The following is an 11,886-nucleotide window of genomic DNA, read 5'->3' as shown; positions in this document are numbered from 1 at the left end:
GACGTGAAGGAAAAAACAAGATTTTCTCTAAATTATTATAAAATAATCCGCACATTGCATCGTTATACGCTTTGAGAGTGAGCTGACCCAACTTAATTTAGCATTACATAAAGTTTTCCTTTAATACAGCTCCAGAATAAAGGCTTCATTCTTTATATTCATTACATGCTACTAACTTTGTTTGTATTGCTGACCGGAAAGGCAAGAGACCTGGCACAAAGTCTTCAACAACTAATAAGCAATTATTAAATATTAACTATAAATTTACCTTTTAGGTACTTGTGGTTGTGATGGCTAATATAACAGGTTACCCTCAGCAGTCTGGTTTACATAATAAGAGCGTGAGAAAGAAGCCAGACATTCAAGTTGAGCTAAAATGTGTCTATAATTTGTATATAAAATTCAATAGCTGTACAATTAGAGCAAGAATGTGCAGTGTTCACACCAAGAGAATTTATCACTTCATACTAACAGACTCAGACCATTTTTTCCCCAATCTATTTTATTTGGCACTAAATCTCCAAATCTATCATTCTTTGCATTCAAGGAAAACAGAAGCAATAAAAGTGTGCAATATCTTTAAAATTAAGTGAGCATGTTCCCATGCTAACATTTCTTTATTATCTTTGATTTACTGGCTTTCCGCCTGATGCTTCATACTGTGTGTGTGAGGGATTGTCATGGCTTCCAATCACTCTGCATGTGATGAAAGTTTAAAATAAAGATTGTGAAAATGCTGGGAAATACCTCATCTGTATTAGGTCCTTCATTTATTCATTAACTTGTTCCCTAATTGCACGTGGCACAATTAAGTAATAGAAATTTAACAACTGTAATTATTTACAATATTTACATCGTATGAAGGTACATTTAATAACAACGTATCCAATACTGTGGCAGCCAACTCTAGAAACATTTCTGCTCTCTATCGCCTTTTAAACTCCACAGCTGCCCTCCACACATCAGCGCTCTGTCCCAGCCTGATCTCCTCTGGTAAAGACTCGAGCTCCGGCAGGGGTGGAAGGTCTTTCACCTCCAGATGGATCTCTAAGGTGGACCTGATGCTGCACACAGCAGGGAGGGAGGACATGAAGAAAACAACTGTTAGCACTGCATCCATTGTTGTCATCCTTAAGCATTCCCATTCACTTCCCACCCAGCTGCTGCTGCTGCAATAGAAATGACCTGTGGCTGAGGGGACACAACTTAAGCTGCTTTCCTCTGACAGATGGCTGCCTGGAGGGGTCACGCTGTTGTCCCTGGAAGTCAAAAGGCTCCAAATCCCAGGGGGGGAGACCGCCACACTTTACTCTCATTAAAGCTGTCTACAATCAATGGATTCCTTTAGACTGGGGTGGTAATCTTACGCTAACAAAAGGCACACTTTTGAAAAAAAGAAAGTCCAAAAATAGCTGTTGGGTAATCTCAGCTGTAAAAACATCAATAATGCTGTTGTTTTTGTGTTGTTTTACCATTTGGTGTGTTACCTCATACAACAACTAATCTCACAAATGGTGCATTTGTGATGTGTACGCTCTTACTCCCAGTGTGGCTGGTAAGCCTGGTCAGGCACAGCGCTGCTCGTCTTCAGCAGAAGAATTTCATGCAGCTCCAAAGAGAAGGTGTCGACGTCTGTGACAGCGAGGAAGGCCTTCAGGTCTTTCTTCTGCTCTTCCGAAAGCTTCTCCTGGAACTCAGACGGCAGTTTCTGAAACGGATCCTGCAACACGATCATGAATTAGATGTAGCCGTCTGCTTGATTTCAGGTATCAAGAGAGTTTTTAAAGAGAAAATAATTCTCTGTTTTTATTGAGGTGAGATTCTGGGCGCCTGCCGTGTCAGACGGCACACCTTCCACAGATTACAGCCACGAAAAATTCACTCTCCATGGTGTGGTTTGGGTCAGTCCCTGGCAGCCAGCAGGGGTCACGAGTAACAGTACTGACTCGAAAACAAATTGTGTGGTCACCATGGGTGGAGTTTTGTGGCTCTTTAATGAGCGGTGGTGAAGCCGCACACTGCATAACGAGCACACCGAGAACATTCCTTGAATTTTAAGATTTTCTTCACACTTACTTGCTTCCTGTTGAGCATCAGCTCTGATTTCCAGCAAGTCAGAAGCTGCCAGGTGAATATGCTGTGCTCCAGTTTGCTTTGGCCAAGACCCTGAATAGAAACAGAAGTTTTAAAAGACCTTTGAAATGTTGTTTTCACCTCTCAGTCACAGCTCAAGTATACTTCAGATTTACAGAACAGATTTATGTCAAAATTCAAACAATAATTGAAGTTTTCAAAGACAGAAACATAAAAACATTCTTTGCATAGTGGACAAAGCTGCAGATCTGCAACATTATACCTTGGCTACGGTGCTTGAAATCTGCGGGCCCATCTGCAGTGAATCAGTGAGGTAGGACAAAAGCTGACCCTGGGGCTCTCCGCCTGTTTTCCCGAGGAATCGGAGGCCGATCTCCATCACAAACACAGCATCGCAAACATCCGTGTAAGAGCGCAGCACCGTTTTCAGGGCACTGCTCACCGAACCCTTCAGCGGTTCCTGCAAGACAGACGCTGTCAGTGGGCCCGAGGAGCGGAACGTCAGGGGAGGAATTTAACTTGAACAAAGTGGCCTCACAGGAACTAGTGAGAACATTCCTCAGCTGGCATTTGTCAGTTCCAGATAACAACAGCAGTGTGTAAAATGGTTTTACCTGAGGAATCTTTTTTTTGACTTCAGTTAGAACCATGGAGAAATCCTGCAGGTGTCGGTTCAGGTACCTCGAGGTGTCCTGATTTAGACCAAAGAGGACAAAAGGTCAGTAGAGAGTTTGGCTTTACCTGACATCCACGTGCATTTTAGATTATTACCGCTTTGATAAGTGGTTTTCCAGCCAGGAAGCGGCGTGCCAGTTGGGTCTGGATGATTGGCAGGTCATAGCTGCTGTCAGTCTCGCCCCCTTTCTTCAAGGTGTACTGGCAATGGGCTAAAACCAGGGGCAGCAGCTCTCTCTCTGGGTGGCACAGTGTCAGCTGGGTTTCTGATATCCTCTCCAAAGGAACGCTGTACTCACTGAGGAAAAAACAGGAGAAGATTTTAACAGTTAAAGAGGCCAGAGGGGGTCTAACAGGATGTTACATCAGTTACTGGTGACAAAATGTAGTTTTTTATCATTCTGAAGCATGAAGTACACAGCAACACATGCATCACTTTGCAAGTTATTTTCCTGCTAATGTCCAAAATCTAGCAGCAATTCACAAGAATTTTGTTCATTTATTTTTATTGATTGTATATAGTTATCTGGAATCTTATTAGATTTCTAATTCATCTCAGTGCGATCCCTACAAAAGACTATTTGCCAATTATGCTTCACCTGTAATTTAACAGTTATTTAATTAAGGAAGCTGAGAAGAAAACGGCACTTTGATTTAGTCTTGTGGCCCACGAGCCTCTGCAGCTGATGTTGGACTGACCTGTCCTCGGTGCCGCTCATTCGCCTGGCCTTTCTCACCAGGCTGTTGTGAGTCTCCGACAGGAAGTCGACCAGAGTTTGGAGAACGGATCCCGGGCCGTGTCGGCTCGGAGTCAGAAACTCCCCAGAGCTCTCGGCTGTCACCTCCCTCTCACACAAGTTCACATCCACACCCAAGTCTGCTGCTGTATACACACAGAAGTCAGAAGAATGAAACAACACAGCGGCTCAGCTGAATAAAAACATCTTTCTTTCTTTAAGTCGAATTTATTTTTGACACGTAGCTCTGACATCTTCCCAAAACAACTGAATCTTTCTGCCAAGAAACACAGTGTTCCCTCATCATCTGTGCATTTTGTTGTTTCATTTGAAAGGAGTCACACATGTGCACATTAACCAGAATCATATGAAGACTGAAGACTTCACATTCTTCCCAATAAGCAGTGCCACCAGTACTCCCTGGAGCTGGATGTTCTTTGGCCCCACCAGCCTGCGTAAACTGTAAGTCTCCTAATACTGGACTGTTTGTCCTTCACAGCTGTCAGAATGAGCCCAGGTGATGATTTTGGAAAACCGATCACCCAGACAGAAATCTCCTTCTCGTTCATGAGTCACTTTAGTAACTGATGCCCCGAAAATATTAAGTAACTCTTGCAATACGAACTCTAAACCCAAACCACGTTGACATCAAATAACACAACTGTACCTGAGGTTTTCATTTTCCAAAATAAAAGTCAAAATGTAATGTTTCCACCGTTTAACTAAATATTATGAAACCAAACACTGAAGACTTCCCACTGTTTATATTAAACACTGTGCTGGAACTGAAAACTGCTCTGACACTCAATAAACACCCCAACAATCACTTCACTTCTTTTTAGTAATCATGTGACTGAGCTTTAAATATGTTTAAATATGTGCCAGTGTGTGATTATTTTTCTATTATGAAGCACATCTGGACCTAGTTACATCTTTATGTTGACTCTAAATGAGACTTTGCTTGATAAAGTGTTATTTTTTATATATAAAATTGGTGGATATGCATTCAGTTTATAATATAAAATAAAATAAACGACACTGATTATCATCAGATGGAGATTCGTTGCTTGGGTTTAAAGCAGACATGCAGATGCTTACAGTTGTTTGCCACCTCTGCTCTAAGGGAGTTCCACACTCTGATGAATCTGCCCACTCTCTCACTCAGCATCTTCTTCTGGTACCCTAGTGAGGATGACACAAGAATTCAGTTTGTGTCTGTGAGTGTGTTTGTGTCTGTGTTATGTTGCTGCTGGTGTTGATCAGTCACAGATGCAAGGCCGATGTACCTGCTGGTATCTGCTGTAACCTCTGCGCAATAGTCTGCGGTGTGGAGTGTGACGCCAGAGGAAACACCCTCAGCAGGTCAGACTGTAAAGCAGCTAGCTCAGGAAGGTGATGTAACTGCCGCACACAGTGAATCTGGGAAAAACACACAAAGCCAGCGTCAGCTTTTCTTCTGCAAGTTAATGGCTCCACCAACCTCACAGAATTTTATTATCCCCCGAGACAAGGAGGTTATACAGTCGATTCTGTTTGTTAGCCAGGTGATAAATAATAAATAAATGGATATGCACGAAGCTTCTCTGGATATGGGCTTGGCCCAATAGGACACATTTAGAGACATCCTCCTGATGTTCCCAAAAAACATTACAAAATCATCCGTATCCAGATATGCTTTTGGATTCAGAGACTTAATGGTGTGGGGGGATTTTCAGCCTTTGCAGAAGTATGCTGTTGCTGTCCTTACGTTTTGGCACATGCTTTCTTTTCCCCTTTTGTCCCGCTTAAGCTGCTTCATACAGTTCTTCCAATTAAAAAAAGAGTTTTGGGGTTGTTTTTTTTTACTCCCCATTGTTGCTAACTGCTGCTCAAAGACAACTGTTGGGTTTCTCTCTGTAATGTTGTCAGGTCTTTACCTCAGATCTTTGCACAGAGATCAGTGCTATGATTCAACACCCTAACAGCAAACATGGGAAATACTGTGTAAAGCCTGTTAATGCAATGGGCATTAATATTCACTGCTTGCTTTCCTGTGTATGTTCTCAGTCATCCAGGCCATTGTGTTAAACATTTGATCTGAAGATAATTGGACTTTTTTCAGGTTTCACCTCTCATCTGAAAGTCCTCTCCACTGTTTGCATAGTGTAAGCCTGAGTCTGAGTAAAGCCATAAATCGAAGAGACTGAAAGAGTACAAGGGCTTTACAGTTTAGAGTAACAGGAGGAAGAGGAGGCCTGACATTGTTTATTCAGTGTAGAACTAACCGCTGAATATGCAACGCCCTCAAAGCGTAGTCACATTGTTTTGACTCTTAGCTTGATGCTGACATGCTGACTCAATAATATAGCAAACTACTGTTTTGCTATCTTATTAAAAGCGGTCTTGTTCCTCCGGTGCTGTTTGCTGTGGTCTTGTGCCCTCTCCCTCTGTGTTTGTGCACATCTTGTCTCTGTTTGTGTGTAGATCCCTGCAGGCATCACCCTCTCTGGTTCAACCTGCCTTGACATTCACTTCTCGCCAGATCATCAGCTAAACTACTGTGACAGACAAGCGTTCAGGATCACTTCTGATATTTTCTTCTTAGTTGAATTTTTCTGATATTGAGCACAATTTCTCTGACACTCCTCAGCAGATTTCAGTGAAATTTAAGGGAGAGTTGTGCCATCCTCACTGTACCTAATCTCTTAAGGTAAAATCTGTGAAATATGGTGCACATCGGCTTGATGATGGCTGATACCTTCTTAAGAAACAAGCTGAGGAGAGGTAAAGCACTCTGTCCCTGTTTTTCTTCCACCAACTGAGAAAAACGCTCCACTGTGATGATCTCGGGTAGAGTCCAGAAGGACGAGCGGTGTGTTGGGCAGTTAGAGGGGGAGGACAGCATTTTCCCAGGATCCCCAAAGAGGAGATTCAGCAAAGGGTTTCCAGCAAGTCCATCATCAGCTCCAATTCTGTTCTGAGCTTCAGTCAGATTTTTCTGCAAATCCTGAAAACAGGCAGAAGAAACAAAACTTTATCAATCTGAAGCACAAAAGGTCTTTTCATGTCTTTGAAAAACATTGTATTCCTTACCTGAAGCACTGGGCTGATGGCAGAATCACATATAAGCTTCTCCCACTGCTGCCGGCTCTGTCTGGAGGACAGATCGGGTCTTGCATTGCGGGAACCTTTGTTAATGTTCAGCACAGTTAAAACACGTTTATTCTACAGCGACATTACAAGCAGCATGTTAACAATCATGGTTGAGTCAGTATCACCTGCAGGGAATCGTGCCAGGATCAGGTGAACTGTAATCGCTGTGTTGTCCATGTTCTGATCCAGAGTCTGCCCCAAAACCTTCATGTCCTTTTCAAGATGTTGCCACAGGAATTTAAAGACATCATTCGGTGTGGGGTGGATCAATGTACCGACTTCCTACAAAAACCCCCGCCAAAAAACAGGAGTATTAACACATGATGCAAGCCTTTAAAACCACAGATATGCAAAGCCACACTCAGGTAAATTCTCACTCTCTGATTTTTTATGGCACCCTGGAGCATGGAGAGGTGCGTGAGCAGCCGCAGGATGCAGGACTGAGCGTACGTCATCTGCCTTTCTGGGGCTTCAGAGCGCTGATGAGCTTCTCCTAAAATGTGTCCTGTTCGCGTCTGATCTCTGACATGTCACACAAACATGGAGGAAAGCAGATATTAGATATATAGAGAGATATTTGACAAATACTGTAATAAGTTTGCTAAACTGAAGAAAGAAATACCCCTGCACTGTGTGCTGTGTAAATCCAGACACTGGGACATGTCCTACTCCACCGATTGGCATCCCACAGTGACATCTCGATGTAACCACTGGTCTTCCACACTATGGGACAGCACATGAATTTTGGTTAATTTTGTTTTTGCTTTGTTGAATCTGAAATATTTTACTTGTTAAATAATTTACTTTTAATTCAAGCATTAAGGAAAGAGAAATAGTTCATACCTCTCCCACAAAACACACATGCCCGTTGGCACACGCTAAAATGTGAAAAAAGAGGAAAAAAAGACAGATTTGAAAGAGTCAGTAACAAAAATAACAAACTTCAGAATGTGAATCACTCACTGTAGCTCTGTAGTTTTGTCTCCTTTCTCAACCACTGTCTGGCTTCATTTGTGTGATCATCCGGCATGGTCGGTAGGAAGGCGTTCTGCCGGGAAGAAGGAAACTGAGTTAATTTTATCCCCTTCCTCAGGATTTTATCATTTAGCTAAATTTATGAACACAAATGTATGACCTCACGGGACAATTTAAAAATCTGCAGTTACTTTTCGCTTAAAAAACAAAATCAAAAACAACAACATCCTACATTCAACATAATGAAACTTAACTGAATCTTTTATTTCCTGGTTTTATAAAATTCAAATGTCATTCTCAGGTTATCCAGAAGACATGAAACAACCATGTAAACTGACATTTATTCAGATTTTCCTTTGTATACACTATTCCAATGGTGGACGCTCACATTAAACATGGTTCAAGTTTCCACAATAAGGTCACTGTAAGTGCAGATAATCCCTGAGAGCTAAAGGCTCAGGATTCATGCTGCTCTGTTTTTTCTGCCTCTAGAGGAAGGCAGAGTGAATATTCTAGATAGAGTCAAGGCTTAGCATCAAATAAACAATGATTATTTTGAGCCTCGAGTCATGCAAAGCTACTCTAGCAGGGTGGGACAAAAAATAGTGTAAGTGACTGTAAGAAGTGTCTTACTGTGACGTTCTCAGGCTGGAAGGCTATCTGACGAAGAGGAACGAGCAGAGGACTTTCACTGAGGAGCACAGAGACCAGATGGACCAGCAGCTCCAGGAGGGTTTGCCTCTGAGCTGGCAGGTTCTGGCTTATATGGAGACGTGAATGTGGTCCGCCAATGTGACTGGAAAGAAGTGAAGTGCAGAAATTCCTGAATTCCCCTGATTTGATGTTTTTTCCAAGGAGCTCTTCCAGCCTTGCTGTGTCCTGTATATTCAGAGTGCAACACGTCAGAAAACTGTAGATGGACATTAAATATACAACGTTTTTTTTAGTCAGACACATAAATGATTAAGTCAGACATTTACCTGTTTGGAGGGATGTATTTTGACATCAGGTGACTTGTAGCGACAGGTGACCTGTCTGAACAAGGCCAGGGCCAGGAGGCTGATCTGAGAACCTTCAAGTTTCTGTAGAGAAAGACAAAACAAATATTACGTTAAACAAGTGAACAAGCTGAAGGTAGGAGCTTGTTTTAAATGTAGAATTTAAAAACACACGAAAAAACAGTCAATAAATCATCCTAAATCTCTTTTGTTAAATGTTAAGTGCTAAAAATTTGAGTTAATATGAAATGTTTATGTTCCTTCAATGATTAACTGATTATTTCCTTTCAAACACTCTTTTAAATGACCTCGCTGACCCCTGGTGGTCATAGGGAGACATGACACATCTACAGACAGCATTAAAGCTCTTTCCTCTTCTGAACTGTGCACACTGCCCCAAAAAAGAAGTCAACATAAGATCCTCATCCACCTCCTGGCATCTTGCTCACCTTTAGCTCTGTCACAAAGGTGTCAGAGGTGTTCTCCAGAAGAACTCGAGCTACAGCGTCTCTCATGGCTCGATAAGAAGCCCCGCAGCAAAGGAAACTGTCCACGCTAGTCGGAATCATTCTCTGCAAGGAAAAAAAGATTTCAATGTTTGATTTTGAAATACTGTAACATAGCCTATGATGGATGGATGGATGGATGGATGGATGGATGGGTGGATGGATGGGTGGATGGATGGATGGAAGGAGCTCTGTCGTTTTAGATATTTTCTTACCTGAAGTCGAAGCACCTCTGCAGGGAAGATCCACCTTGAGGCCGGACTGTTCATCAGGGACAGGATGCGCTCGATGCCAGAGCGTCTGTGGAGGGCTCGCAGCAGGTAAACCTTGAGCCAATCATTACCGCTGTACTCACACACACCCCTCACCTGTCGCAGGTACTGATTAGCCTCCATTTCTCCACCTTTGAATGCAAGACGAAACACTCAATGCCTGCTTGGGATAACTGACTTACAGCTGATCTGAGCTCACAGCACCACAGTATTGGATTTAACATTTCAGGCATGCACGCATGCATACATGTGACTCAAAGTGTAGCCCACCTTGAGCTGTGGCTCTCTCCAGCAGCTCTGCAGCGGTGCTCAAACAGATTCTGAGCCTGGCGGTGTTGAGCAGGAACTCTGCCGGGTCTTCCTGTCTGTCTGGAGTCTGTTTCCTGGCGATCCTGCTCAGGAAGCTGATATCGCTTTGTGTTTGCTGTTCTACGCTCTTCTCCACGTCTCTCGCTTTGAAGCACAACAGAGAATCCTGAGTGGCAAACAGACAGTTTAGGCTGAAAATTAGTGCAAAATGTGAATTTTGATTTCTGGGAAATGAAGGATTATGTACAAAAACTCAAAGTTGAATTCTCTCATCATGTGAAACAATTCACTTCTGTTAAATTACATGAACTTAATATACAAATATAAACAACCCAGGTGAAAATTGTAATGCAAAGAGCACTAAAGGGGAAGGAGAGTCTGTCTGTTTTCACCTGGAAGCAGTTGACGAACAGCAGGTAGAGTTCAGTGCGGTCTTCTGTATCTAGAAGATTTTCCTCCAGGTTCTTCAGGTAGGTGTGAATGTGAGACTTCACCTGGGCAAAGCTAACACATATACTCCAATGATCTCCACATACAGGATGTTCAATGAAATCCTTCTTTGAGCCTTGGTTTTTCTTTCACACTCTAGTTTTCATGCCATGTTTCTACAGCGTCAGTTCTAATTTACCCTGACCTCACCTGTACTGCAGCAGCAGCTTCAGCAGCACAGATCGGACCACCGGACTGTTATCCACACACTCCAGGAAGGGAGTGAGCTCTCTGGTCTTGTACACGTCTCCTGCAGCACACAGAGCCACAACAGAGAATGCCTCACTGCCACAGCATCATCGGTTATCTGATTAATATCACTGAGTAATTTGCTCACTGACCGGTAGCGAACACAAGTAAAGAGAAGAGCAGCTCCACGACCCCTTCTTCTGGGTTCTGACCCTCCGACAGGCAGAACCTGGACACCACCTCCAGGAAGAAGGCGTTACAGCAGCGTCTGATGGCCGCCTGCTGTTCTAGTGATTTCCTGAGCCACACAAATTCATACAGTTAGCCATTAATCAGAAGAAAGCTTTCAGACTTTAATAACACTGCAGGACAGCATCACTGAATTAAGACTGACTGTGAGAGTGAACATGAAATTATGGCATCCAGGGTCAAACTACATAGCTCAAAGAACAGATGTTTAACCGAAGGATTATTTGTTTGTATACCTGGAGTATGTGGTTGTTGTTTAGTTTTCATCTTCGGACATTTGTGGCTGGATTCTGATTGGCTGTGGCCCAGGTGGGGCAAGCACAGCGGTGACAGGTGCTCCCAGTTAGAGAGTTATAAATGTAAAACCTCACTATGACCACCTTAAAATACCACTGAGGGGTATTTTAAGGTGGACCATTAAACTATTATTGCACAGACTGATCAGTACATGACCCACTGTCGATTCTACATTATTTTTCCCCACTCACTTGATGGTGGGAGAAACAGTGGGGTTGAAGTTGGATGGCAGTTCCTTCTTGCATTTAGGGCACCGACTGTGGGCCTGAATGCAGCGCTGGAGACACGGCAGACAGATAACGTGCTGACACGGCAGGACGGACGGCTCTTTGAACTCAGAGAGGCAAACCGGGCAAGAAATGCCAAACCTGCACAGAAACATGATCAGGTAAGATATTTATTATCTTATTAGAAATTATTTAATTTAAGATTCACACCATCAATGCAACAGAAATACTGCTGTGAGATTAGGCCTAAAATCAAGTCTTGAACTGAAGTCTGGAGCCTGACCTCAGGTCCCTGCTGATGCACTCCTCGTGGAAAGAATTGAGGATGCGGATCAGCTGCTGCAGCGTGTCCACGCTTTTTACATCAGGAGACTCTTGCATCAGCTGTTAGAGGATCAGAAGTGGAAACATGTTTTTTTGAGTCATCAACAATTAGTTTTTTGTTTCTTCCTATCCAGCACCCTCCTCTCTCACATCAACCCTCTGCATGTCCTCCTTCACCACATACATACATCTTCGTCTTCTTTGCTTCCCGGCTGGCAGCTCCATCTTCAACAATCTTTGTCAAATATATCCACTATCCCTCCTCTGCACATGTCCACAACACCTCAGCCTTGCCTCTCTACTTTTGTCGACCCTCTGATGTACTCATGTCTAAGCTCAGCAACATCTGCCATATGTATGTATTAAATAATTAGTTGCAGTTTTGTCAGAGCGAGACATTTTTCCTGCATCGG

General features: G+C 43.0%; 2 protein-coding genes across 1 annotated transcript in view; one reads left to right on the top strand and one right to left on the bottom strand.

Moving 5' to 3' along the window:
- The window catches only part of LOC146627163 (uncharacterized), a 152,490-nt gene that overhangs the window by 60,774 nt on the left and 79,830 nt on the right, over positions 1 to 11,886 (top strand).
- Positions 497 to 11,886, bottom strand: part of rnf213b (ring finger protein 213b) — a 33,216-nt gene continuing 21,826 nt past the window's right edge. Inside the window, exons 40-65 of the mRNA XM_085361720.1 lie at positions 11,433 to 11,533; positions 11,114 to 11,290; positions 10,529 to 10,674; positions 10,338 to 10,437; positions 10,091 to 10,202; positions 9,660 to 9,864; positions 9,333 to 9,520; positions 9,061 to 9,183; positions 8,594 to 8,695; positions 8,247 to 8,492; positions 7,602 to 7,686; positions 7,482 to 7,516; positions 7,261 to 7,361; positions 7,016 to 7,160; positions 6,764 to 6,920; positions 6,579 to 6,673; positions 6,244 to 6,492; positions 4,793 to 4,925; positions 4,605 to 4,688; positions 3,469 to 3,652; positions 2,866 to 3,067; positions 2,709 to 2,786; positions 2,357 to 2,554; positions 2,077 to 2,166; positions 1,542 to 1,720; positions 497 to 1,064 (exon numbers count right to left, since the gene is read on the bottom strand). Of these exons, the coding sequence (XP_085217846.1) occupies positions 926 to 1,064; positions 1,542 to 1,720; positions 2,077 to 2,166; positions 2,357 to 2,554; positions 2,709 to 2,786; positions 2,866 to 3,067; positions 3,469 to 3,652; positions 4,605 to 4,688; positions 4,793 to 4,925; positions 6,244 to 6,492; positions 6,579 to 6,673; positions 6,764 to 6,920; positions 7,016 to 7,160; positions 7,261 to 7,361; positions 7,482 to 7,516; positions 7,602 to 7,686; positions 8,247 to 8,492; positions 8,594 to 8,695; positions 9,061 to 9,183; positions 9,333 to 9,520; positions 9,660 to 9,864; positions 10,091 to 10,202; positions 10,338 to 10,437; positions 10,529 to 10,674; positions 11,114 to 11,290; positions 11,433 to 11,533 (3,654 nt within the window). The 3' untranslated portion in view covers positions 497 to 925. The remainder of the gene's footprint in view (positions 1,065 to 1,541; positions 1,721 to 2,076; positions 2,167 to 2,356; positions 2,555 to 2,708; positions 2,787 to 2,865; positions 3,068 to 3,468; positions 3,653 to 4,604; positions 4,689 to 4,792; positions 4,926 to 6,243; positions 6,493 to 6,578; positions 6,674 to 6,763; positions 6,921 to 7,015; positions 7,161 to 7,260; positions 7,362 to 7,481; positions 7,517 to 7,601; positions 7,687 to 8,246; positions 8,493 to 8,593; positions 8,696 to 9,060; positions 9,184 to 9,332; positions 9,521 to 9,659; positions 9,865 to 10,090; positions 10,203 to 10,337; positions 10,438 to 10,528; positions 10,675 to 11,113; positions 11,291 to 11,432; positions 11,534 to 11,886) is intronic.

This window comes from Diplotaxodon limnothrissa, linkage group LG8, assembly GCF_057381915.1.
Source record: "Diplotaxodon limnothrissa isolate DT_005_m linkage group LG8, D_limnothrissa_male_GT1.1, whole genome shotgun sequence".
NCBI classification, from domain to species: Eukaryota; Metazoa; Chordata; class Actinopteri; order Cichliformes; family Cichlidae; genus Diplotaxodon; species Diplotaxodon limnothrissa.
This window is presented reverse-complemented; position numbering and strand designations above follow the sequence as displayed.